The sequence below is a fragment of the Sebastes fasciatus genome, chromosome 8 (assembly GCF_043250625.1).
Source record: "Sebastes fasciatus isolate fSebFas1 chromosome 8, fSebFas1.pri, whole genome shotgun sequence".
Taxonomy (NCBI): Eukaryota; Metazoa; Chordata; class Actinopteri; order Perciformes; family Sebastidae; genus Sebastes; species Sebastes fasciatus.
The window spans coordinates 13,752,932-13,778,456 of NC_133802.1; the positions used below are offsets into that span (position 1 = coordinate 13,752,932).

General features: G+C 40.4%; 1 protein-coding gene across 1 annotated transcript; it reads right to left on the bottom strand.

The window, feature by feature from the left end:
• Window positions 1–15,296: 15,296 nt before the first annotated feature.
• On the bottom strand, window positions 15,297–22,669 carry LOC141771969 (uncharacterized). Its single transcript, XM_074642520.1, has 18 exons — window positions 22,659–22,669; window positions 21,827–21,983; window positions 21,568–21,692; window positions 21,359–21,482; window positions 20,698–20,880; window positions 20,439–20,555; window positions 19,914–20,304; window positions 18,462–18,656; window positions 18,221–18,323; window positions 17,994–18,088; window positions 17,523–17,603; window positions 17,300–17,378; window positions 17,052–17,161; window positions 16,827–16,913; window positions 16,586–16,688; window positions 16,341–16,438; window positions 16,105–16,181; window positions 15,297–15,617 (listed from the first exon to the last, which is right to left on the bottom strand). Exons 1-18 carry the CDS (start codon window positions 22,667–22,669, stop codon window positions 15,297–15,299), a joined length of 2,457 nt encoding a protein of 818 aa, XP_074498621.1.
• Between the last annotated feature and the right edge of the window lie 2,856 nt (window positions 22,670–25,525).

Here is a 25,525-nt window from a genome sequence, read left to right on the forward strand (position 1 = left end):
AAAATGTACATGAATCAAAGGTCTTTAAAGCGTTGGAGTGGAGTGCTGAATAGATAGTATGTATTGTTGCATTTCATTTATAAAAACTTAAAATAAAGGTTTTCTGTTAGAAAATATATTTCTGTGAATGTGACATTTTAATAATAATAATAATGATAAAAAGATTTATAAAATAATACTGTTTTTGTTCTGAGCTGCAGACAATATATATAAACCAAAAATAAAATATTTTTATAGTAATGAAAATGAACAGAAATGTGACAGTGAATATATTGGGCAAATTCTTTCCAAAAAAAACAATATAAGGACTCCAAAACAAGTGTATGGTTATTTCACTATCAAGTCCACAGAAAGAGCAATTGGTAGCTGTCAATGTCATTTTGTATTCTTCGCAAATAACGCTTTGATGAATAGCATTGATGGAGACGTTTGAAAAAGACATCTCGAGGTTTGTGATCAAGCATCTTGAAGATAAGGTCCAAACTTTTTTCGGCCGAACATTTGAGACAAACCTTCCCCAGTAATGGATTACATATAGGATGGTGACAATGTCTTTCTGAAACAGGGATCTGATCCTTCTGTTCCCAGATGAAGGGCTGGATAAGAGACATATTTTTCCTATTATGGTGTCATTTGAGGTTAACGGACAAAGAAAAAGAAGTGGTTCAGTGTTGTCCTTAAATAACATCAACATACCTTTGGGAATGGCATCCATTACTATAGCAATGGGGTGACAATAATATTATAAATAGACAGAAAATTAAGAATAACTCATTACAAGACCCTCAGAATTAAATAACTGTTTTACAAATCGAATATTATTGTTAAGCCAATTAGGGAAAAATCTATATTTGTTTTTGAATAGTATGTCCCGGTTATTCCAAATTAGATATTTATGCGGAGAGAATAGTGCTTGCAAATAAGAGACCAAGCTAAAAGCATTTGTTTGTGGAAATTAGTTAATCTCAATGTTCATTTTATAAAACGGTCGCTATACCGTGACAGTAGTACATGAAACAGGTAACCTGAAAATCATGTGCCTCTGTCCTCCAGTACTCCTAACACATCTGCAAGATTTCACATACCGGAGGAAAACAAGCAGTGAAGAGCTGATCTGAGGTCTACTGTCCAGCTGCTGTTTATGAGAGCCGGCTGTCAATCACTCAGACCAAACAGTCAAACTAGGCAGCGCTGATCAAATATGAATCCATATTATGTTACGTTAATGCCTCTTTCTCGCCTCAAATGTTTTCAGAATCATCTTGTAGTGCACGGTTTAGCTGTAAAATTAGAAAGTTTGTGACGCCGCCGCCTTGTGGAATCTGTTGAAGGAATGCCAAGTTACATGAGCGGAGCACAGCAAATAGGAACGCTCTCTCTCTGAAATGACCTGTGATTGGTCAAAGTATAGATTTTCAAAGTAGATTTTTTAAAGCCTGAAAACAGAGCCATGAGGAGTTGCAGAAGTCTAGTTTTCTCTCAGAACACTTGAATTACAATATGCTAAAAGGTTATTATGGAATTTTTGACCAATGATGCCAAAAATACACTGCCTACTTTAAATAGCATCTTATCAATAGGTTTACAAACAGAGGAATCAACATTTAAAGCAAGTGTGGTGTATGTCAACCTGGATATACCTTCAGCTTTTGTTAATAGAGTTCTACCTCTTAAGTACAAATCTCTCTGGTCCCACAGATTGAATCTTTTCTAAGTTTTACTGATAATGGGGCTGAAGTTCAAATTGTATCACTCATCTTCAGTTTTGGTTATCACTACCAATGCCAATATCAATACCTAAATACTGTATGATACCTGGGATTTCACAGGATTGCCATATAAATATGTATGCTTACACTGTGTAATGGGCAACAGTTCCCATGTATTTATATTTTAACTGACCTGGTGCTGCAAACAATATTTGAATGTGTTTAATTGCAATAGGAATTTACATGGATTTTTTTTTTTTAATGTAGTGTCATCAGCCACCTGACTTGGTAATCTGTCAGCAATAGAGATACCTTGAATATTACTTTCAAGATTTGGAGAGGAGTTGGGCAGCAAGTAAAAATAAATAAGGAGAGACTGGGCAGCCTTGACGAACAACACAAGATAACTTAAAAAGGGGTGAGGTACCATATTTAGGTTTGATTGAAGAATTACAATTTGAGTATGATTTGAGTACAATTTGAGTGTTTTTATGGATTTACAGAAATAGTCACCTAAACCAAATTTGCAAAATGAATTGATGAATAAATTTGTGTTCCAAAGAACTGAAGGAGGGCCGTCAATCTATTTAAAATATTTCATTGCGATTAATTGCATGATTGTCTATGATTAATCACGATTACTCGCAAATTAAACGCACATTTTTTATCTTTTCAAAATGTACCTCAAAGGGAGATTTGTCAAGTATTTAATGAAGCTTAGACGAAAGTTCAGACAGGAAGACCCTCTCCATACGCTTTCATTCACAATCTTTCTGTCTCTCTTATATCTACTGGCTCCTACTCTTCCAGCTGACTGTGGGTGCTTCACTCTTAGATAACCAAACAGATTCTGCCACGCTCTCTCTGAGCCAATCATATTGTTGCAATCAGATTTTAAAACTGTTCTTCTCTCTGCTGCTGTCAGTCGTCATTTCAGTGTGGCTCGAAGCAACCCGCCTACACTCCATCACCTCCAGTCTTCATCATATTCAGTGCCCAGGCCTGCTCCACATCCTTTCATTGGATCTTCAGTACTCCCTTCACCACCACCACCAGTGTCTAGACTCCAGAGGGGGAATATACCTAATCTCATCACGGCATCACTAACCCCTTTTATATACTACGTCACGATGGAGTCTAATGCTATCAACATGGGAGTGGGCATATATGCTTGCTTTATGCAAATGTATTTATATATTTATTATTGGAAATCAATTAACAACACAAAACAATGACAAATATTGTCCAGAAACCCCTACAGGTACTATATTTAGCATGAAAAATATGCTTAAATCATAAAACGGCAAACTCAAGCCCATCAGGCAACAACAGCTGTCAGTTTGCTGACTTGACAGATAACCCTATCACAATAGCAAAAGTTCAACATGTGATTGACCACCAGCTAAAGCCAGGAAAAGGAGCGGGCCCTGATGGGGTAAGCCCAGGCCTGTTCAAACTTCTGCCAAGTGAATGGTTAATATTTGTATGCACATTTGTAAAACTAAATCTTTGTGACTGGCTATCCAATGAGCTTGGCCCCTGCTAGATTGATCATGCTATTCAAGAAAGGTAACTCCTTGATTGTGATAATTACCGGGGGATAAGTGTGATCAACAGTGTGATGTACGACTACAGTATGTGCTTAACAATAGACTGATGTCCTGGTATAAGCCATTCCAGAAGCAGGCAGGAGCCTGAGATTGAAGAGACTGCATTGAACATATTGTGGCACTTAAGCTTATAGTGGAATATTGTGGCAGAAAGAAGGTCCAATTTTACATTTTTGTTTTTATAGACTTCTCCAAAGGCTATGACAGGGTCCCGAGAGGAAAACTGTTTAAAATGTTAAGACGTTTGGGGTGTGGAGCTATTATGCTTGTGGCTCTGATGTCAATGTACAATGTGACAACAAGTATCTTAGGCTCTACCACAATAACATCCTTGTGGTATGTTCTTGAATTAACGAGAAAAGAGAACCAAGCCTTGAATTCATATTTGTCTGAGATAATGGAGAAACAAAATCATATAGAGAGTGACCGTAGGGAGATGATTGAGATATTACAATCTCAAGCCATCAACCCAGATATGTCCGTTCATCCACTTTACACCAGTAATGCATTGTATATTGAAGACCATTTGAGAATAACCTTTACACGGTTCCGGTTGTCATCTCACAGACTGCGAGTGGAAATGGGGAGGTAGAGCCGTACACCACTTGAGCAACGTGTGTGTTGCTGTTAGACTGGCATACGAAATGAAGAACACATACTTGTGTGCCCTCGCACACAGGATATCCATGTAAAATATGGACATGACTCACTGAATTGAGCTCACTCTTTGTGGGCACTGATAAAATAATTATATTTATGTTAAACACTTGCCTTGCATTATTGGAGCACCAGCAAGTGTCTTCTGACTGACTGATGGGATTTTGGGGTGGTAATTGTATTACCTTTTAATATTTCTTTATTTCTACTAACGGGTTTTTTGTGTATATTATACTTTTTCTTTGTTTTGTATATTGTTTGGAATTAAATGTTTTATCATTTTGTGTCAATAAAAGAACTAACTAGAGTGGAAGTAAAAAATAGGTTATGTACCTATATGTACAACTCTAATAAAATTTGAGTTAAAGGGACTGTTTGTAACTTTTTAAGTGTATAAATGTACCGGGTCGGGACACATGCGCGCTCGCATATGCATGCTCGTGCGTGGCCTCTCCTCCTCTGCCTGCTCGCCTTCACTCAGACAGCGCGCGCGTTCTTGCGTACTCGCTCCACCTCTAGACGTGAACGCGTGCTCACTCCACACTGCAGAAGAGTTAGTTTAGCTCTGAGAATATCTAGTGAATGTACAATGGACGTTTGTGCAGAAATAAATGCTGCAGCTCCTCCAGACCAACAGAGGTTTCCCGTGTCTTGTGAAGTGACGGAGCTCCGCAGCGAGACACGTTATCGCCTCCGACCGTGTGCCGGTGTCTCCCCTGCAGGAAAAGCCAGCAGCGATTCATGGAGAAACCTTTGTCTGGTCAGCTAACATTACTGCCAAGCAGGTGAAATATAGAGTGATATTGTGGTTTTAGCTGACGTGTGCCGCCTCACTGTTTTCAAATCAAATCAAATCAATTTATTTTTGTATAGCGTCAAATCACAACAGAAGTTATCTCAAGACGCTTTATATATAGAGCAGGTCTATGACCGTACACCATAGTTTAGAGACCCAACAGGATCCACCAAGCGCACTGTGGCCAGGAAAAACTCCCCGATTACTGGGAAGAAACCTGGAGCAGAACCGGGCGCAGGGCGGGCGGCCATTTGCCGAGACCGGCTGGGGGGATAGATAGATAGAGAGAGAGAGAGAGAGAGAGAGAGAGAGAGAGAGAGAGAGAGAGAGAGAGAGAGAGAGAGAGAGAGACACACACAATAGCAGTCTAGCAGCTGTAATAGCTAATACAAGTAGGACTGATAACACAAAACCAATAGTGGTGGATGGAAAGAGTGATAATACAACTATCGGAAAGCCAGCACTGTCCAGCATCTCTCCTCAGTACGCCATATCCTTTCCAGTTTCCTCGATGCTTGCTTTAATTTGCGTGTTTGAGGGTTATACCATGGAGCTGACTTCCTTTGTTTTACTAACTTCTTTTTTAGAGGGGCAACAGAATCAAGTGTGACTCGCAGTGAGTCTGTAGCACTATCTACAAGATGATCAATTTGGGTAGGGCTAAAATTAACATACGAGTCCTCTGTTATATTGAGACATGGTATTGAATTTAATGCTGATGGAATCACTTCCTTAAATTTAGCTACAACACTATCGAATAGACATCTAGTGTACACACTTTTATCTGATGGTGTATAGTCTAGTAATAAGAATTCAAAAGTGATTAAATAATGGTCTGATAAAAGAGAGTTCTGTGGAAAAACAATTAAATGTTCAATTTCAACGCCATATGACATAACAAGGTCGAGGGTGTGGTTAAAGCGGTGAGTGGGTTTATGCACGTTCTGCGAGAAACCAATTGAATCTAATAAAGAGATAAACGCAGTACTGAGGCTATCATTATCAACGTCCACATGAATATTAAAATCACCTACTATAATGACTTTATCTGTTTTCAGGACTAAGCTTGATAGAAACTCTGAGAATTCAGATAGAAATTCAGAATATGGGCCTGGAGCGCGGTACACTATAACAAATAAAATTGGCTGTAGTGCTTTCCAGGTTGGGTGTGAAAGACTAAGAACAAGGCTTTCAAATGAGTTATAATTTAGTTTAGTTTTAGGGTTTATTAATAGGCTTGAGTCGAAGATGGCTGCAACTCCACCTCCTCGGCCGGTGTCTCGAGGAATGTGAGTATTAATATGACTCGGGGGAGTGGATTCGTTTAGGCTGACATATTCTTCCTGACACAGCCAGGTTTCAGTAAGACAAAATAAATCAATGTGATTATCTGATATTAAATCATTTACTAGTAGAGCTTTAGATGACAGAGATCTGATATTTAAGAGTCCACATTTAATTCTCCTGTTTTGTTGCTTTATTGCAGTGCTAGTGTTAGATTTTATTAGATTGTTATGTTTAACTCCTCTTCTGTTTACTTTTGATTTAATTAATTTAGGTGGGGCAGACACAGTCTCAGTTAGGTTTGGGGTTAAGCTATGGGTGGGTAACTGCTCTAATGGAAGAGCAGAGAAGTGTGTAAGACTACAGCTCTGCGTCCTGGAATGACCCCTGGTTTGTCATGGATTTGTTCCACCAACAATCTTGGTCAGATTTCTGGATAAGAGAGCCGCACCATCCAAAGTAGGATGAATGCCGTCTCTCCTAATCAGACCAGGAATTCCCCAGAAAGGGTTCCAATTGTCAATGAAGCCCACATCGTTTGCTGGACACCACCACGACAGCCAGCTGTGGAATGACTTCATGCGGCTATACATGTCGTCACTGGTCAAATTGGGGAGGGGACCAGAGAAAACTACGGAGTCCGACATTGTTTTTGCATATGCACATGTAACAGATAGAAGAAGTGACAGTAAATAATATTTGTAATTTTTATTTCTTATGTTATGTGTTTTATTGCAATATGTATTAATTTCACCAAAATCCCTCACTTGTTGTGTTGTTCCTAAGTTTATCCTTGGTATTGGGAGTACTGTTTTAGTTTGTGCTACAGCGCCCTCTAGTGGTTGTTTTAGTTTGTGCTACAGCGCCCTCTAGTGGTTGTTTTAGTTTGTGCTACAGCGCCCTCTAGTGGTTGTTTTAGTTTGTGCTACAGCGCCCTCTAGTGGTTGTTTTAGTTTGTGCTACAGCGCCCTCTAGTGGTTGTTAGCAGACGTACTGCGTCTCCTCCGCTCTCTCGTCAGTCTGCACTGAACCTGACTGCGAGAGGTATGTATCTAAAGTGGCGCGATGTAAAGTGTGAATTCTAATGTTTTAATGTTGATTTAATTACACAGAGCAGTTTACTCTTTCATAGTATCATTAGGACAGACGAACTGGGTAATTTTCTGTCGTGCTTTTTACTTGTAAAGTGAGTTTTGAGAGGCTAAGCTAACTAGCTAAACATGTGTGTGTGCTGGTGTCGCCGTTTTATCTTCCCGTGGGATCCACATTTAATCTTGTCCTTTTCTCATGTTAGGTGTGTTTCTATGAGGATAAAAACCATATGACAGCATTTTGCTCTCTCTGGGCTTAAAACAGGTATGTGTATATGTGTTGTACTCCCATTACCGTGTTCAGTAATTATAGTATTCATTTTAAGTATATTGTGTGAGGTGATTGTGGAACAGTGTAATTTTCATGACAGCCATAGGGGTCTGTAAAATCTTTTTTTTATTGAATATGTATTTTTTTTTGTGTGTGTGTGTCATTTAATGACAAACACACATCTATATGATTTATTTCACATGTCATGGCGATGTAGGCTAAGCCTAAAGCCAATTGTTATTGATAATATAATTGAATGTTATGTAATTGGAGACACAAAGTAATGACACACTCATTTATATTTTATTGTGTCTTATTTGATTTACATGTTTTGAGTTATTTTCATGTTTATAATGAGTCTGCACTGAACCTGACTGCGAGAGGTGTGTTTCTATGAGGATAAAAACCATATGACAGCATTTTGCTCTCTCTGGGCTCAAAACAGGAATAAACCTGAGTTCAACAAGACATGCCAGTGTCCAGCGTCTGATTGTGCACCAGAACACAACGCAGTGTGGTCGGGACCTGCAGACCGTTCCGGCTACACACACACCGACTGAACATTAACTTTAGTGACCTCCGATCGACGTAACCGGGTGTCATTACCGCCGACGTGAATAACAATCTTACTGTATTTACGCTTATCCTTAGCCAGCAGTTTCAAATATGATTCAATGTCGCCCGCTCTGGCCCCCGGGATGCAATTAACTATGGCAGCTGACTTCGCTAACTTCACGTTCCGCAAAATGGAGCTGCCGATAACCAGAGTTGGTTTCTCAGCGGGTGTGTCGCTGAGAGGGGAATATCTGTTAGAAACGTGAAGTGGTTGGTGGTTAACCGTGGGCTTCAGGGTACGACTATGCGTCCTTCGGACAGTCACCCAGCCTCCCGGCTGCTCGGGGGTTGCCGGGGGACGGCTAGCAGAAGCTAAGCTTGGCCGGTCTGCACCGGCTAGGGGCTGGCTAACTACAGAAGAAGCTAAAGCTAAAGTGCAGAACCGGGCTTCTAACTCGCTAACCCTCGCCTCCAATGCAGCGAATGCACTACACCTAATACATGTACCATTAGCTCTAAAGGAGGCAGAGGAATAACTAAACATAAGACACACAGAGCAGGGGAGAGCAGGAGAAGGAGAGAGAACAGGAGAGCAGGAGAGAGGAGAAGCCATCGCTAACGGCTAAGCTACTGCTAAGCTACTGTTATGCTACGATACGATAGCCCAGCTAGCGTTAGCCGAGCTGAATGTGTGGTTAAGTCTCTAAAGAGGAGCGAGTTGTGAGTGCTTAAGCAGAACTAGTGTAGATATAAATGTAGCGGGTAATTTAGCCGCTGTAATGAAGAGTATATAACTATATTGCCCTGGATGTGCTAGAGCAGCTACAGAACACAGCAGCACACAGAAAGACAGGCAACCGGAAATGAGGCAATACGCTTACCGTAAGCACGTCATCGTTTTGAGCGATGCTCGTTCAGGTATATTTAGAGCGAGCAAGCGCAAGCCCGACGCTGACTTTCATTGACTTAACGGCCACAGGTGTCGCTGTTAAGAAGCATTTCTGAAAGTTACGAATAGTCCCTTTAAGTCACAAATGTCACATGGCCCACAAACCGACAGGAAGCGATCCACAAATGTGCAAAAGTCATTTCCCATCCACAAATGCATATATATATATCATTTTACATGTAAACCTATAACATTTCTAGGAAAGGGAACCTTTATACAAATATAGTGGAGTCAAAAGTACAATATTTGTCTTTCAAATGTAGTGGAGTAAAAGTCATAAGCTTCCAAATGTACTTCAGTACAGTACTCAAGTAAATGTACTTCATTGCTGTCCACCTCTGAATATAATAGCCCTATAAGCATAGTTATAATGAAATCGGCCATTCTGCATAATGAGTACTTTTACTTTTGGTAAAGTATATTATGATGCTTATACTTTTGTACTTTTACTTAAGTTGCATTTACAGGTCACAAGTTACAGGACTTTTACATGGAACAGAGTATTTGTATGTGCGTTCAAATGCTGTCTGTAAACATTCAAACACTGTACAACCACAGGACACAACTTGGTTTAGTTGACTATGGGAGTTTCACCAACACTTCAAATGATGATCGTGATCGTCTTATTATGGAGGTTCTTAAACAAACCCCTGGCTCAGGAGAGACCTACATCACTGGCAGTTTGAGAGGGATCAGAGTTCAGCGATGGCGAGTGCGAGTGCGAGAGCGATTAAGAACAGTAGATCCAGTGGGAAGAGACGAAGGGTAATTCAACAGAGGGTCTACAATGTCTCTGTCCCAAATCAAGTGTGGTAAGTGTTGTTTTGTAAATTTGATAAACATTTCAGTCATTACTCCCTAGCTCGTCAATGAGGCAAGTAATGAAGATTGATGTAAGAATTTTGAGGACCAAAACTATGGTAAATAAATAAATAATACGCCATTATGGTGATGTAATTTTCATGTGATTTAGGTATTACGCTGATAGCCTATACTATTTTGAAAACATCAACCTATATTACCTCATTGTTATCAGGTTATTAACCCAGTAATGCCGCCATATTATCATTTTGTAATCCAAATATTGCACTGATATAACCATTTTTTTTCATTTCACTTTACTATTAATAAATTGTTTTGCCTCATTGCTATCTTTGTGTTTCCCCCATTATTACCCTTTGTTTTTGGTCCCTTATTACCCTGTTACATAAATTTCAGTCTAATAATACCCAGATATACCCATTGTTAAGGCCAAACTATTATCTGGTTATTACTTTGTTAATTACATGGTATTACATATTACCTCTTTATTACCAAACTATTACTTCACTATTACCATGTTATTATATAGTTGTAATGTAAAATGCAACCTTATATACTTTTGTAAGAAGTACAATAGCCTACTCGATAGAAAAAAAAGTAGGACAGCAATGCCAAAGAAGTGACATTTTGATGTACATCCTGTGTGGTTTACAATAATAATAATAATACATTTCTTCTTATTCCAGGCAAAGTCGCTGCATTACCTACGTGAGATGCACTGACAATAGAGCATCAACTGCCGTGCAACTTTTCCAGTGTGCTGTTCATCGATTTGAACTCCCGCATCATGTCAGGGGTGATGCTGGTAGTGAGAATATTGATGTTGCACGCAATATTATTGAAAATTGAGGGGCAAACAGAGGAAGTTTTATGGTTGGACGTAATGTCCATAATCAAAGAATTGAAAGATTGTGGGGAGAGGTAAACAGGGTCAGCATACTTCAAAGACCTTTTCCTCTTTATGGAAAACATTGAAATTTTAGATAGCACTGACCCACTTCACATTAGGGCTCTTCACCATGTTTACCTTTCAAGAATAAACAGATCTGTGGATGAGTTTGTAAGCCAGTGGAACCAACACAGCTTAAGGACAACCCTACTACAACTGTGGACAGTTGGAATGCTCCAACTTCCTCAGCATCAAAGACCAGAACATAGAACACTTTATTGTTAGATGGCTTTACCAAAATCTATAGAGGAAATAATCTATCATTGCAATGGGGCTGGGCAACACAATATACTACAATGAGCCTGTCCTCTTGTAAAAAACATGCTCATAGGTTGTTTGAGCAACCTGTTTATTATGACCCATAGTTACGTACCGTTTAGCTAAATCTAGCACTCAACACCCAAATTGAGCAAGGGCCTGGTTGGACTTCAACACAGGAGACCATTGTTCATCTCACGTTTCAAATCAAATATATGTGTTTATTATTGTAACCATGATGACAACTGTCACGTAACATTCTTATTTTAATCCTTACCATGATCTTTTCCTAACCGTAACCAAATTGTTCTTTTACCTAAACCTAATCAAACCTTAACCATGGCATTGTCACAGCCCAAATGCAACAGTGATTTTGTACATTTTAACATTCAGTGGTATATTGTGTACTTTCTCCTGCTGCCTGTAGGGGCGCTAATTAGTCAAACGCTGGTTTTATCAGAGGGTGGAGACAAAAAATATACATGGTAGTTCAGGCTGGAGAATTGAGTACAATGCAAAATGTTGTGCCTCACAGGGCCGGCGAAGGACACTGCAAGGTGTCCATGAAGAAATGGAAAATAACAACTTCCAATGCATGTGTGTGGTGAAACCCAAACCATGGAACACACCAGCGCGCTTGGTGGATCATGTTGGGTCTCTAAACTATGGTGTACGGTCATAGACCTGCTCTATATATAAAGCGTCTTGAGATAACTTCTGTTGTGATTTGACACTATACAAAAATAAATTGAATTGAATTGAATTGAAATTGAATCATGAGATGTAGCCAAGCTCCACAATGTACCAAAGATGACCTGGCCCAACCAAATGCCGCTGCGCTTGCCTAAGCAACCCCTGGAAAGACGAGATATAGAAGATGGCTGGACACGAGGAAGAAGAGTGCCTCACATTATCAATTCAAAACAAATTCACCAAGTTTGCATTATTAAATCTGAAAACCACAATATATCTTGAAATGTAACAAAGAACATCAATTATTTTACTGTACATTTCTTTATTTAGTACAGTAAAAGCTGAATTTTGTCTCAGGGAATAACAAAAATAAATAACACTATCAATAAAAAAAACTTAAAACTCCTCAACGTAACTCCAGCTCGTAAAGCCCTCCATAACATTGCCTCTTACGCTCTTCCAAATTCTGGTGAATTGTGTATGCCAAAAAGCATGTCAGATTTGAAAGCAGTGTATACTGCATGAACTGGTATGCAAAGAATATTTTCGCTAGCATTGGCCACTGGAAATCGGGAATGGATGATGACCTCAAGGCTCGGCTTTGGAGAGAAAACCCAGTGCTGGCTGGAATGCTGTCACATCCAGTGAAGAAAACAAGAATATCCTCCAGAGAGACATCATTTTCGACTGTAAAATATAGAAGAGAGATTAACACAATTAAATGACATGTAGAAGTGATGTAAGAGGGGTGAGTAGTTAAATTCCCTTAATCTAGCATTAAGCACTATTTTTTATTTATTGAAATGATACTGTAATTGTAATCATCTTGTGAATATACTGAAGCATTTAGCAGCAAAAAACAATAGGATTTGGTGAAAACCATTACAAATCCAGGTTAATCTTGCTCAAAGTATGCTAGATGCATAAATAAGCTATGATTTGCGCATCCATAACAACCAAGATATGGTGGTGAATGTGCATCTGCTGGTTTGTTGATGTTTTGTATGAAACCTTTTGGCCACAATTAATGCATCATAAATATAAATTAAGGTTGTCAAAGTTAACACATTAATAACACATAAATAACACGTTAACAACGTATATTTTAAATCGAAATTTGGGCTGTCATTAACGCGTTTATAATGCATTAACGCAAATTTGTTTTGCCAACACTAAATTCTTTAACGCATTAACGCAACTTGCGATTTTTAGATTGTTGTGGCTCAGTTTTAAAGCTAGAGTGAAGATACTGGTATCATATGAAACTAACCTAATGAATCCATTGGTACCAACTATGTCGTACTAACTTGTCAGGAAGGAGGTTAAATAACGCTCCAAACTTGCGCTAAATTTTGGCGAGGAAAAACTGGCATGGCCATTTTCAAAGGGGTCCCTTGACCTCTGACCTCAAGATATGTGAATGAAAATGTGTTCTCTGGGTACCCACGAGTCTCCCCTTTACAGACATGCCCACTTTGTGATAATCACATGCAGTTTGGGGCAAGTATAGTCAAGTCAGCACACTGACACACTGACAGCTGTTGTTGCCTGTTGGGCTGCAGTTTGCCATGTTATGATTTGAGCATATTTTTATACTAAATACAGTACCTGTGAGGGTTTCTGGACAATATTTGTCATTGTTTGTGTTGTTAATTGATTTCCAATAATAAATATAAACATACATTTTCTTGTAGCAAGCATATTTGTCCACTCCCATGTTGATAAGATTATTAAATACTTTACAAATCTCCCTGTTGAGCAGATAAAAAATGTGCGATTCATTTGGGTTTAATAACAATTAAATATTTTAATCAATTGGCAGCCCTAATTTAAATGTAATTTTAATCTATTTATGATACATATAAACCACTGGTTCCCAACCTGGGGGTCCCGACCCCCATTAAGGGTCGCCAAAGCTTCACAGGGGGTCACAAGGCCTTGATTTTAAGGGGTGTCAGATAACTTTATATATATATATAGACTATTGGAAGAAGGTCTGGATTCTTCTTCATAATTACCTAATAGTGAATAAGGTTAAGGAAGTGTCTTTCAAAACTATTAATAAATATTACCCTCTCAGTCACTACATGCAGAAATTTAAAAGACCTTTGCAGATTTGTCATTGATCATATCTTTAAAGACATTATTATTGGATAATGTGGTGTTTGGTTTATTCAAAAACCCCAAAACAATATTTTCTCATAATAAATTTGACATGTTTACTTTTAATCTTTTATTCATAAATATAAATTTAACAATAAATACTGCTCAATAAAATTAGCAATATGAGAAACCACTTTCTAATTTGACTAAGAAAAAGGCTATTAAGACGCTCAATATATGTAGGTTTTAATATTTTTGTTTGAGTGAAAATCCCTGGCTCTTTTGTTATTGTTATACTGAATGTGAATTATGTTCTTATGTTTATGTTGATCCATAAATAAAGCATGTAGAGATAAGTAGCCAACGAGTGTAAAATAACATGATGCCATGGTTTGGTTTTCCTCCTGTCTTCCCCAATTTTTTGAGTCACCAGCCGCCACTGATAAACATATATATATATATATATATATATATACATATATACACTATTTTGCACAAATGTTATGTGCTCATTGTGTTCTTATATGCTGATGTTTACATTATGAGCTTTTATTACATATATATTACATCATATCATGCCCAGTTATTACATTATGCACAGTAAATAAAATAAATAAATTATGAGTTGCTATACAGCTTGTTTCCACACTATATTGTGTCTTTAATCTCACAAAACCTGATAGACAAAGAGCAACCAACACAGAACTATCAAACATAGAACAAAACCAAATAAAATGCGCCATTATTACTCTGGGAAACGTTTATTGATTTATTATCTTATTATTATTAACATACTCTTTTTATATTTATTCACAGACACACAGCACATAGATATATGCAATATGCAACATACAACATATGTATCATCATTAGCTAAATATAACACAACAGGAACACCCACATAAAATTAAATACTTCAACAATTAATAGACCAAATTTGTTGGGCATTGTTGGAGGTGGGCGATTCCGTTAGCACAGTTGTAATAAGTGCTTGGGTCAGCAGGGTTGGGATGGAGCCCACTGATCCCTCCAACACAGGGGTTTACAGAAGGTTTTTTCAGTTGTGGTAGTAGGAGTGGTCATGGTAGTGGTAGTAGGAGTGGTCATGGTAGTGGGTGTGGTCATTGTTGTGGAAGTGGTTGTTGTGGGATTTTCACAACATTTGCAGGATGCTTTATAGACCAAATTTGTTTGGCATTGTTGGAGGTGTGCAATTCCGTTAGCACAGTTGTAATAAGTGCTTGGGTCAGCAGGGTTGGGATGGAGCCCACTGATCCCTCCAACACAGGGGTTTTCAGAAGGTTTTTCAGTTGTGATAGTAGGAATGGTCATGGTAGTGGGAGTGGTCATGGTAGTGGGAGTGGTCATTGTTGTAGAAGTGGTTGTTGTGGGATTGTCACAACATTTGCAGGATGTTTTAAAGGCCAAATTTGTTGGGCATTGTTGGAGGTGGGCGATTCCATTAGCACAGTTGTAATAAGTGGTTGGGTCTGCAGGGTTGGGATGGAGCCCACTGATCCTTCCAACACAGGGGTTTTCGGAAGGTTGTTTAGTTGTGGTAGTAGGAGTGGTCGTGGTAGTGAGAGTGGTCATGGTAGTGGGATATTTCATGGTAGTGGGAGTAGTCATTGTTGTGGAAGTGGTCATGGTAGTGGGAGTGGTCATTGTTGTGGAAGTGGTCATGGTAGTGGGAGTGGTCGTGGTAGTGGGATTGTTCATTGTTGTGGAGTCGGTTGTTTTGGGATGTTACAACATTTGCAGGATGTTCTAAAGACCAAATTTGTTGGGCATTGTTGGAGGTGGGCGATTCCATTAGCGCAGTTGTAATAAGTGGTTGGCTCAGCAGGGTTGGGATGGAGCCCACTGATCCCTCCAACACAGGGGTTTTCAGAAGGTTTTTCAGTTGTGGTAGTGGGAGTGGTCATGGTAGTGGGAGTGGTCATTGTTGTGGAAGTGGTTGTTGTGGGATTGTCACAACATTTGCAGGATGTTTTAAAGACCAAATTTGTTGGGCATTGTTGGAGGTGGGCAATTCCATTAGCACAGTTGTAATAAGTGGTTGGGTCAGCAGGGTTGGGCTGGAGCCCACTGATTCCTCCAACACAGGGGTTTACAGAAGGTTGTTTAGCTGTTTTAGTAGGCGTGGTCATGGTAGTGGTAGTGGTCATGGTAGTGGGATTGTTCATTGTTGTGGAGTCGGTTGTTGTGGGATTGTCACAACATTTGCAGGATGTTTTAAAGACCAAATTTGTTGGGCATTGTTGGAGGTGGGCGATTCCGTCAGCACAGTTATAAAAAGTGGTTTGGTCAGCAGGGTTGGGCTGGAGCCCACTGATCCCTCCAACACAGGGGTTTACAGAAGGTTGTTTTGTTGTGGTAGTGGTAGTGGTCATGGTAGTGGGAGTGGTCATTGTTGTGGAGTCGGTTGTTGTGGGATAGTCACAACATTTGCAGGATGTTTTAAAGACCAAATTTGTTGGGCATTGTTGGAGGTGGGCGATTCCGTTGGCACAGTTGTAATAAGTGACTGGGTCAGCAGGGTTGGGATGGAGCCCACTGATCCCTCCAACACAGGGGTTTTCAGAAGGTTGTTTAGTTGTGGTAGTGGGGGTGGTCATGGTAGTGGGAGTGGTCATGGTAGTGGGAGTGGTCATTGTTGTGGAAGTGGTTGTTGTGGGATTGTCACAACATTTGCAGGATGTTTTAAAGACCAAATTTGTTGGGCATTGTTGGAGGTGGGCAATTCCATTAGCACAGTTGTAATAAGTGGTTGGGTCAGCAGGGTTGGGCTGGAGCCCACTGATTCCTCCAACACAGGGGTTTACAGAAGGTTGTTTAGCTGTTTTAGTAGGCGTGGTCATGGTAGTGGTAGTGGTCATGGTAGTGGGATTGTTCATTGTTGTGGAGTCGGTTGTTGTGGGATTGTCACAACATTTGCAGGATGTTTTAAAGACCAAATTTGTTGGGCATTGTTGGAGGTGGGCGATTCCGTCAGCACAGTTATAAAAAGTGGTTTGGTCAGCAGGGTTGGGCTGGAGCCCACTGATCCCTCCAACACAGGGGTTTACAGAAGGTTGTTTTGTTGTGGTAGTGGTAGTGGTCATGGTAGTGGGAGTGGTCATTGTTGTGGAGTCGGTTGTTGTGGGATAGTCACAACATTTGCAGGATGTTTTAAAGACCAAATTTGTTGGGCATTGTTGGAGGTGGGCGATTCCGTTGGCACAGTTGTAATAAGTGACTGGGTCAGCAGGGTTGGGATGGAGCCCACTGATCCCTCCAACACAGGGGTTTTCAGAAGGTTGTTTAGTTGTGGTAGTGGGGGTGGTCATGGTAGTGGGAGTGGTCATGGTAGTGGGAGTGGTCATTGTTGTGGAAGTGGTTGTTGTGGGATTGTCACAACATTTGCAGGATGTTTTAAAGACCAAATTTGTTGGGCATTGTTGGAGGTGGGCAATTCCATTAGCACAGTTGTAATAAGTGGTTGGGTCAGCAGGGTTGGGCTGGAGCCCACTGATTCCTCCAACACAGGGGTTTACAGAAGGTTGTTTAGCTGTTTTAGTAGGCGTGGTCATGGTAGTGGTAGTGGTCATGGTAGTGGGATTGTTCATTGTTGTGGAGTCGGTTGTTGTGGGATTGTCACAACATTTGCAGGATGTTTTAAAGACCAAATTTGTTGGGCATTGTTGGAGGTGGGCGATTCCGTCAGCACAGTTATAAAAAGTGGTTTGGTCAGCAGGGTTGGGCTGGAGCCCACTGATCCCTCCAACACAGGGGTTTACAGAAGGTTGTTTTGTTGTGGTAGTGGTAGTGGTCATGGTAGTGGGAGTGGTCATTGTTGTGGAGTCGGTTGTTGTGGGATAGTCACAACATTTGCAGGATGTTTTAAAGACCAAATTTGTTGGGCATTGTTGGAGGTGGGCGATTCCATTAGCACAGTTGTAATAAGTGATTGGGTCAGCAGGGTTGGGCTGGAGCCCACTGATTCCTCCAACACAGGGGTTTACAGAAGGTTGTTTAGCTGTTTTAGTAGGCGTGGTCATGGTAGTGGTAGTGGGATTGTTAATTTTTGTGGAAGTGGTTGTTTTGGGATTGTCACAACATTTGCAGGATGTTTTAAAGACCAAATTTGTTGGGCATTGTTGGAGGTGGGCGACTCCGTTAGCACAGTTGTAAAAAGTGGTTGGGTCAGCAGGGTTGGGCTGGAGCCCACTGATCCCTCCAACACAGGGGTTTACAGAAGGTTGTTTAGTTGTGGTAGTGGTAGTGGTCATGGTAGTGGGAGTGGTCATTGTTGTGGAGTCGGTTGTTGTGGGATAGTCACAACATTTGCAGGATGTTTTAAAGACCAAATTTGTTGGGCATTGTTGGAGGTGGGCGATTCCGTTGGCACAGTTGTAATAAGTGACTGGGTCAGCAGGGTTGGGCTGGAGCCCACTGATCCCTCCAACACAGGGGTTTTCAGAAGGTTGTTTAGTTGTGGTAGTGGGGGTGGTCATGGTAGTGGGAGTGGTCATGGTAGTGGGAGTGGTCATTGTTGTGGAAGTGGTTGTTGTGGGATTGTCACAACATTTGCAGGATGTTTTAAAGACCAAATTTGTTGGGCATTGTTGGAGGTGGGCGATTCCGTCAGCACAGTTATAAAAAGTGGTTTGGTCAGCAGGGTTGGGCTGGAGCCCACTGATCCCTCCAACACAGGGGTTTACAGAAGGTTGTTTTGTTGTGGTAGTGGTAGTGGTCATGGTAGTGGGAGTGGTCATTGTTGTGGAGTCGGTTGTTGTGGGATAGTCACAACATTTGCAGGATGTTTTAAAGACCAAATTTGTTGGGCATTGTTGGAGGTGGGCGATTCCATTAGCACAGTTGTAATAAGTGATTGGGTCAGCAGGGTTGGGCTGGAGCCCACTGATTCCTCCAACACAGGGGTTTACAGAAGGTTGTTTAGCTGTTTTAGTAGGCGTGGTCATGGTAGTGGTAGTGGGATTGTTAATTTTTGTGGAAGTGGTTGTTTTGGGATTGTCACAACATTTGCAGGATGTTTTAAAGACCAAATTTGTTGGGCATTGTTGGAGGTGGGCGACTCCGTTAGCACAGTTGTAAAAAGTGGTTGGGTCAGCAGGGTTGGGCTGGAGCCCACTGATCCCTCCAACACAGGGGTTTACAGAAGGTTGTTTAGTTGTGGTAGTGGTAGTGGTCATGGTAGTGGGAGTGGTCATTGTTGTGGAGTCGGTTGTTGTGGGATAGTCACAACATTTGCAGGATGTTTTAAAGACCAAATTTGTTGGGCATTGTTGGAGGTGGGCAATTCCATTAGCACAGTTGTAATAAGTGGTTGGGTCAGCAGGGTTGGGCTGGAGCCCACTGATTCCTCCAACACAGGGGTTTACAGAAGGTTGTTTAGTTGTGGTAGTGGTAGTGGTCATGGTAGTGGGAGTGGTCATTGTTGTGGAGTCGGTTGTTGTGGGATAGTCACAACATTTGCAGGATGTTTTAAAGACCAAATTTGTTGGGCATTGTTGGAGGTGGGCGATTCCGTTGGCACAGTTGTAAAAAGTGGTTGGGTCATCAGGGTTGGGATGGAGCCCACTGATCCCTCCAACACAGGGGTTTACAGAAGGTTGTTTAGTTGTGGTAGTGGTAGTGGTCATGGTAGTGGGAGTGGTCATTGTTGTGGAGTCGGTTGTTGTGGGATAGTCACAACATTTGCAGGATGTTTTAAAGACCAAATTTGTTGGGCATTGTTGGAGGTGGGCGATTCCGTTGGCACAGTTGTAAAAAGTGGTTGGGTCATCAGGGTTGGGATGGAGCCCACTGATCCCTCCAACACAGGGGTTTACAGAAGGTTGTTTAGTTGTGGTAGTGGTAGTGGTCATGGTAGTGGGAGTGGTCATTGTTGTGGAGTCGGTTGTTGTGGGATAGTCACAACATTTGCAGGATGTTTTAAAGACCAAATTTGTTGGGCATTGTTGGAGGTGGGCGATTCCGTTGGCACAGTTGTAAAAAGTGGTTGGGTCATCAGGGTTGGGATGGAGCCCACTGATCCCTCCAACACAGGGGTTTTTAGGAGGGATCATGGTAGTGAGAGTGGTTGTGGGATAATCACAGCATTTGCAGGATGCTTTAAAGACCAAATCTGTTGGGCATTGTTGGAGGTGGGCGATTCCATTACCACAGTTGTAAAAATAATTTGGATCATCAGGGTTGGGATGGAGCCCATTGATCCCTCCAACACAGGGGTTTGTAGGAGGGATCACGGTAGTGAGAGTGGTTGTGGGATAATCACAGCATTTGCAGGATTGTTTAAAGACCAAATTTGTTGGGCATTGTTGGAGGTGGGCGATTCCATTACCACAGTTGTAAAAAGAATTTGGGTCATGAGGGTTGGGGAAGAGCCCATTAATGTTTCCAATACAGGGGTTTTCACAAGGTTTTTTCAGAAGAGTATGCAGGTGGCTGATGAAGGGGTAGTTGCCCTGCTTACAGGACTGTCCACTAAAGTCATCCAAGTCCAACGTCAAGACAGCGGCCCCTCCAAATTTGTTAGTTGTTAGGTAACAGACCTGAGAGGATGAGAAACAAAACACTTCAACAGTTGAAGTCATGTTGACAAAATATCTATTTAACCAGATTTGTGTCAAATTGGTCATTTGGAAAGGAATTACTGAGCAGCAGTTTGAATAAATCAGATGATTACCTTATGAACAAGGCTGTATTTGTTTTCAAATCCAAGCCACTGATTTCCTTTAGTGGCATATGGAACATTTTGATCAGTAATAACCTGGATTGTAGCACCAGCAAGAAAAGGGCATATCTGAAAAGAAGGGTCAAATGTCACATTTAGACCTAACTTGTTAACATAAACAGAAATGTATTAAACCAAATACAGTAAAAGTGGTTAGCCTATAATAAGGCTATTGATATAAATTAATTTTATTCAAAGCTTGCAGTTTTACCTCATAATAGGCCAAGAGTCCGGCTGTTCTGGTGTATGGGCCTCTTTCACCAGGACCATTAACTGGTGCTCCAACATCACTGGATGCAGAGGAGAGCTCAAAAGTGATCCCATATGCCGCTAACCCCAAGTTTAGCTTTTGTGTAGGTGCTCCCTGGTCCCGCCAGTACCGCATGGCATAGTCCTAAAATGTGGAAAAAAACTAGAATTACTGCCTTGTGGTTGTATGCCTCCACCAACCAGTCACCTTGCAGTTTACATCCATGTCTGTCCAAAATGTGATCACGTCATCATTTTATCCTATTAGACATTTCTTTCAAATTGTCATAATTAGCATATGAATTCTTCAGTTCTGGCCAAAAGCTTGATTTGTGAGGTCACAGTGACCTTGACCTTTGACCACCAAAATCTAATCAGTTCATCCTTGAGTCAGGGTGGACCTTTGTTCCAAATTTGAAGATATTTCTCAAGGCGTTCCAGAGATATTACGTTCACGAGAATGGACCGGACGTACCTACGTACAGACGTACGGATGGATGGATGGACAACCCAAAAACATAATGCCTGCAGTCACGGCTATTGTTGGTGTAGAGGCATAAAAATAAGGATATCTCTAAATAGAAAGGTGTTTAAGCAGTTAAAATGTGAATCCCTGTACTCACAGCATTCAAGTAGATATTGTCTCCAGTGTCTTGGGATCCCCGGAATAAGGGGCTATGATGAAATGTGACAGCTCCCGAGGAGTGAGCAAAGCAATTTGTCATCACATTAATGAAATCCAGGTGCCTGATTAAAAGCAGAGGAGATCAAGGTCACCAAAACATGTCAACATCTTATCACAATGTTATGAATTACAGTAAATTAGCTTTACATGGCAATCTGTGCGACTTCATAACTGGCATCGATGGTTGCTTTCTCAGCAGAGACACCAGCAGTGACGATTAATCTGTCACGGCCAGTTTCTATTCCCTCATCAACGAAGGCCTCTTTGAGCTCCTATACAACACAAAAACATGGTTCAGTCTCCATTAAGTAACATCTTTTTCATACTTCATATGTTCATACATGGTGTATACAGTATGGCATATTTCTGACAGTGTCTGTCCCAGTAGAGAAATTCAGGATCTGACCTTGCACAGCAGTGTGAATCGCTGCTTGTCCTGTGGTTGGCTTCCAGCTTCTTCATTTCCAAGGGTTAGCCCATCGAACCCATTGTTTCTCAGTAGTCTCATAGCAGACCTGATGAACCTTGCTCTCCTTTGTGGTCTTGACATCATTTCACTGAATCTGCTAAACATTTGAACAAAACAGTGTTCTCAAGAAGACACTCCACCTACTGCATTTAAGGGTTCTTGTTTAATAGCACAAACTGAAAGAGCAACGTAAAGGACAAAATCATGTATGCAAAGACAAATATACCATGCTTTTCACTCAGCTAAAATAAATTATATATTAGTTTATATTAAGTATTATTAATGTAGTATTAGTAAAAATGTAGGAGGGAAATACAAATGTATGTTACATTTTGTTTCTATGGGCCTTAAGTCATCTTGCAAACACAAATCCAATTGGTGTTTTCAGATACCGAGACTACTGACCACTTTTATGTGAACACATTTGTGTGATTATTTTCTAGCAACTTGCTGTTGGTTTCACATAATGTAATGAAAGTATCTATTATAAATACTGTACATATGCCTGTTGAACTATGATAGCAAGTTTCATGGTCAGGAAAATACTAATATGTTGAAGAGCTGCTTACAGTTGTCTTTTTTGCACTGACACAAAAAAAGCCCTAAATGTTCTTGTAAGTAACTTACCCTGTTACGCTCAGCAGGGTTTTGAGCATTGTATTTCTGTGGGAGCATTAAAGTTCATTAATGACTGTTTAACAAAACACAAAATTCTACTTTATTTGCACAATATTTACAGTGCATTCAGAAAATATTCAGCCCCCTTCACCTTTTCCCCATGTTGTTATGTTGCAGCCTTATGCTAAAATTGTTTTAGTAATTTTTCATTATCAATCTATCACCTCATAATGACAAAGCCAAAACGAGATTTTAGAAATGTTTGGTAATTTATTAAAAATAAGTAACATTGACATAAGTATTCAGACACTTGACACTCTGAAATTTAGCTTGTGCCTCCCATTTCTCTTTATCATCTTTGAGATGTTTCTACAACTTAATTGTTGTCCACCTGTAGTAACCTACTTTTAATGAATTGGACATGATCTGGAAAGGCACACACCTGTCTATATAAGGTCTCACAGCTGACAATGCTTATCAGATCAAAAACTAAGCCATGAGGTCAAGAGAACCGCCTGAATAGCTCAGGGACAGGTTGTGTCGAGGCAAAGATCTGGGGAAGGCTACAAAAAAATCTGCTGCATTGAAGGTTCCCAAGAGCACAGTGGCCTCCAAAATTCTTATGGAAGAAGTTTCGAACAACCAGGGCCTTGGTAAGAGAGGTGACAAGGTACCCAATGGGCACTCTGGCTGAACTCCAGAAATCCTGTGTGGAGAAGACTTCCAGAAGGACACCCATAACTTCAACACACGATCTGGGCTTTATGGTGGCCAGATGGAAGCTTCTCCTCAGTGAAAGAAACATAAAAGGGTGCTTGGAAAATGCAAAAAAAAACATTCTCAAGTCCCTCAAGGACTCTCTGTGACTGTGAGGAACAAGATTCTCTGGTCTGATGAAACCAAGATTGAACTGTTTGGCATCAATTCTAAGCATCATGTCTGGCGCCGCTCATCACATGCGTAATACCATGCCAAAAGTGAAGCATGTTGGTGGTAGCATCATGGGGATGTTTTCCGGCAGTGGGGACTGATCAGGTGAAAACCTGATCCGGAGCACCCAGGACCTCAGACTGGCCTGAAGGTTCACTTTCCAACAAGACAATATCCCTAAATACACGACCAAGACAATGCAGGAATGGCTAAGGGACAACTACTGTAACTCTGTGAATGTCCTTGAGTGGCCCAGACTTTGTAGCCCGGAATTGAACCCAATTGAACATCACTGAGATACCTGAAAATGGCCGTGTACTTAAGGTACACATCCAACCTGACAGAGCTTGAGAGGATCTACAGAGAAGAATGTCAGAAAGTCCACAAATCCTGGTGTGCAAAGCCTGTCGTGTCATAGACAACTCAAGTCTGTAATCGCTGCCGAAGGTGTTTCAAGTAAGTACTGAGTAAAAGGTCTGAATACTTACGTCTATGTAATTTTTTCAGTTTTTTCTTTTTAGTAACCTTCTAAATTCCTGTTTTCGCCTTGTCATTATAGGAGTATTGAGTGTAGATTGATGAGGAGGAAAATGTATTTGAATGGTTTTAGCATAAGGCTGAAACATAACAAAATGTGGGTCTGAACACATTCTGAATGCACTGCATAGGCTAAAGCACTGACCTGGTTTTGAGTGCATTAAAGGACCGGTAATTTTTTCGTTCCTTTGTATATGTGGGGGCCAGCCTGTATTTTTCGTTAATCTGAGCAGAGGCATAGATCAGATGGGTACACAAGTTCGGATCGATATCTGAAACCGTGACCTTCGCGCCGTCCCTGTCTTTAGCTCCACTGGCATAGTAACACACCAGCCTCAAGGAAGAGGCTGAGGCTGAGGCTGAGGCTGAGGCTGAGGCTGAGGCTGAGGCTGAGACATGGAAGAAAATCATGATGGTTTTAATTCGTTTTTGAAGACATCAATTATATCAAGATCTTTTCCATCAACAATTGCTAAATTACGGGCATTGTTAATTTGCTAGTAAGATGGTTGATTATGATCAATGCATGTTATAAACTTACCCAAGCTGGCGATGACCAAACAGAGACCTTCAAAGTGACAGACTGGTTAGTATTAGGTTAAAAACAAAGTTTAACAGATCAGTTCACCCAAATTACAAAATATAAATCCCCACAGGTTTTCTCTTCTACTGGTCTGTAGCATTACAGATAGGTTTGATTGTATTTAATGAGATATTACTCCCTGAGATTTCTGCAGTCACCCCAATACATTGCAGGTGAATGGAATTTTGTTTTACATTTTCAAAATTCAAGAGGAAAGTTTATTGATGATGAATCTAATTTATTATATACTCTGGATAATCCACACAACACACACAGTGTTGGTTATCCAGAGTATAGATTATATTTACTCTCACTGTAAACAAAACAAAAACAATCTGCTTGTCTTGATACGACTTGATGTAAGATAAGATAAGATAAGATACGCTTTAAGGAAACATGTACTTGACCAGCATGCCTTACCTGCAGTTAGAGTGAGCTTGCACATTTTGCTACTATGTGGATAAGCAGAAAAAGAGGAATTTGATTAATATACAGCTGGAAATATATATACACAAAATTATTAATTAAACAAAACCTCACACAGCTATTATTATGATTTTATTGTTCACACAAAAAAATGGATTTCAGGGCAGAAAACTGCACATCTTTCTGCACAAACTCCTCCCCGGTGACAGCTGATTTTCTTGAGTGTCAATTAGCATTGTCTTTAGTAGGTCAAAACATTTTGCAAAACAGGATGGTTGTCACTCAGCATAGTTTAATTATCTTTTTTAGCAATTGTGAGAATACTGGCTGGAAAACACAGCTGCACCATCACCTAGTCAAACCCAAGCACCTGCTTCAGAAATATTTCTCTTTTTCCTGGACCCATGATATTTTCACTTCCCTTCATCAGGTATTACAGTACACACTCAAAACCTTTCATACATGTAAGCAATTACTTTAAAAGAGAAATTAGGTGATCAAGCTTTAGAGAAAAATGTAATGATACAGCTTTCAAATGCCAA

Bases quoted from the DNA above. Each gene is read 5' to 3' on its own strand.
- LOC141771969 (XM_074642520.1), bottom strand. The intron at 18,089-18,220 runs TAAACAACCTTC...AAATTTGGTCTT, and splicing joins ACCACCCCCACTACCACAAC to TAAAACATCCTGCAAATGTT. The intron at 16,182-16,340 runs AACAACCTTCTG...GTTGTGACTATC, and splicing joins CACCCCCACTACCACAACTA to CCACAACAACCGACTCCACA.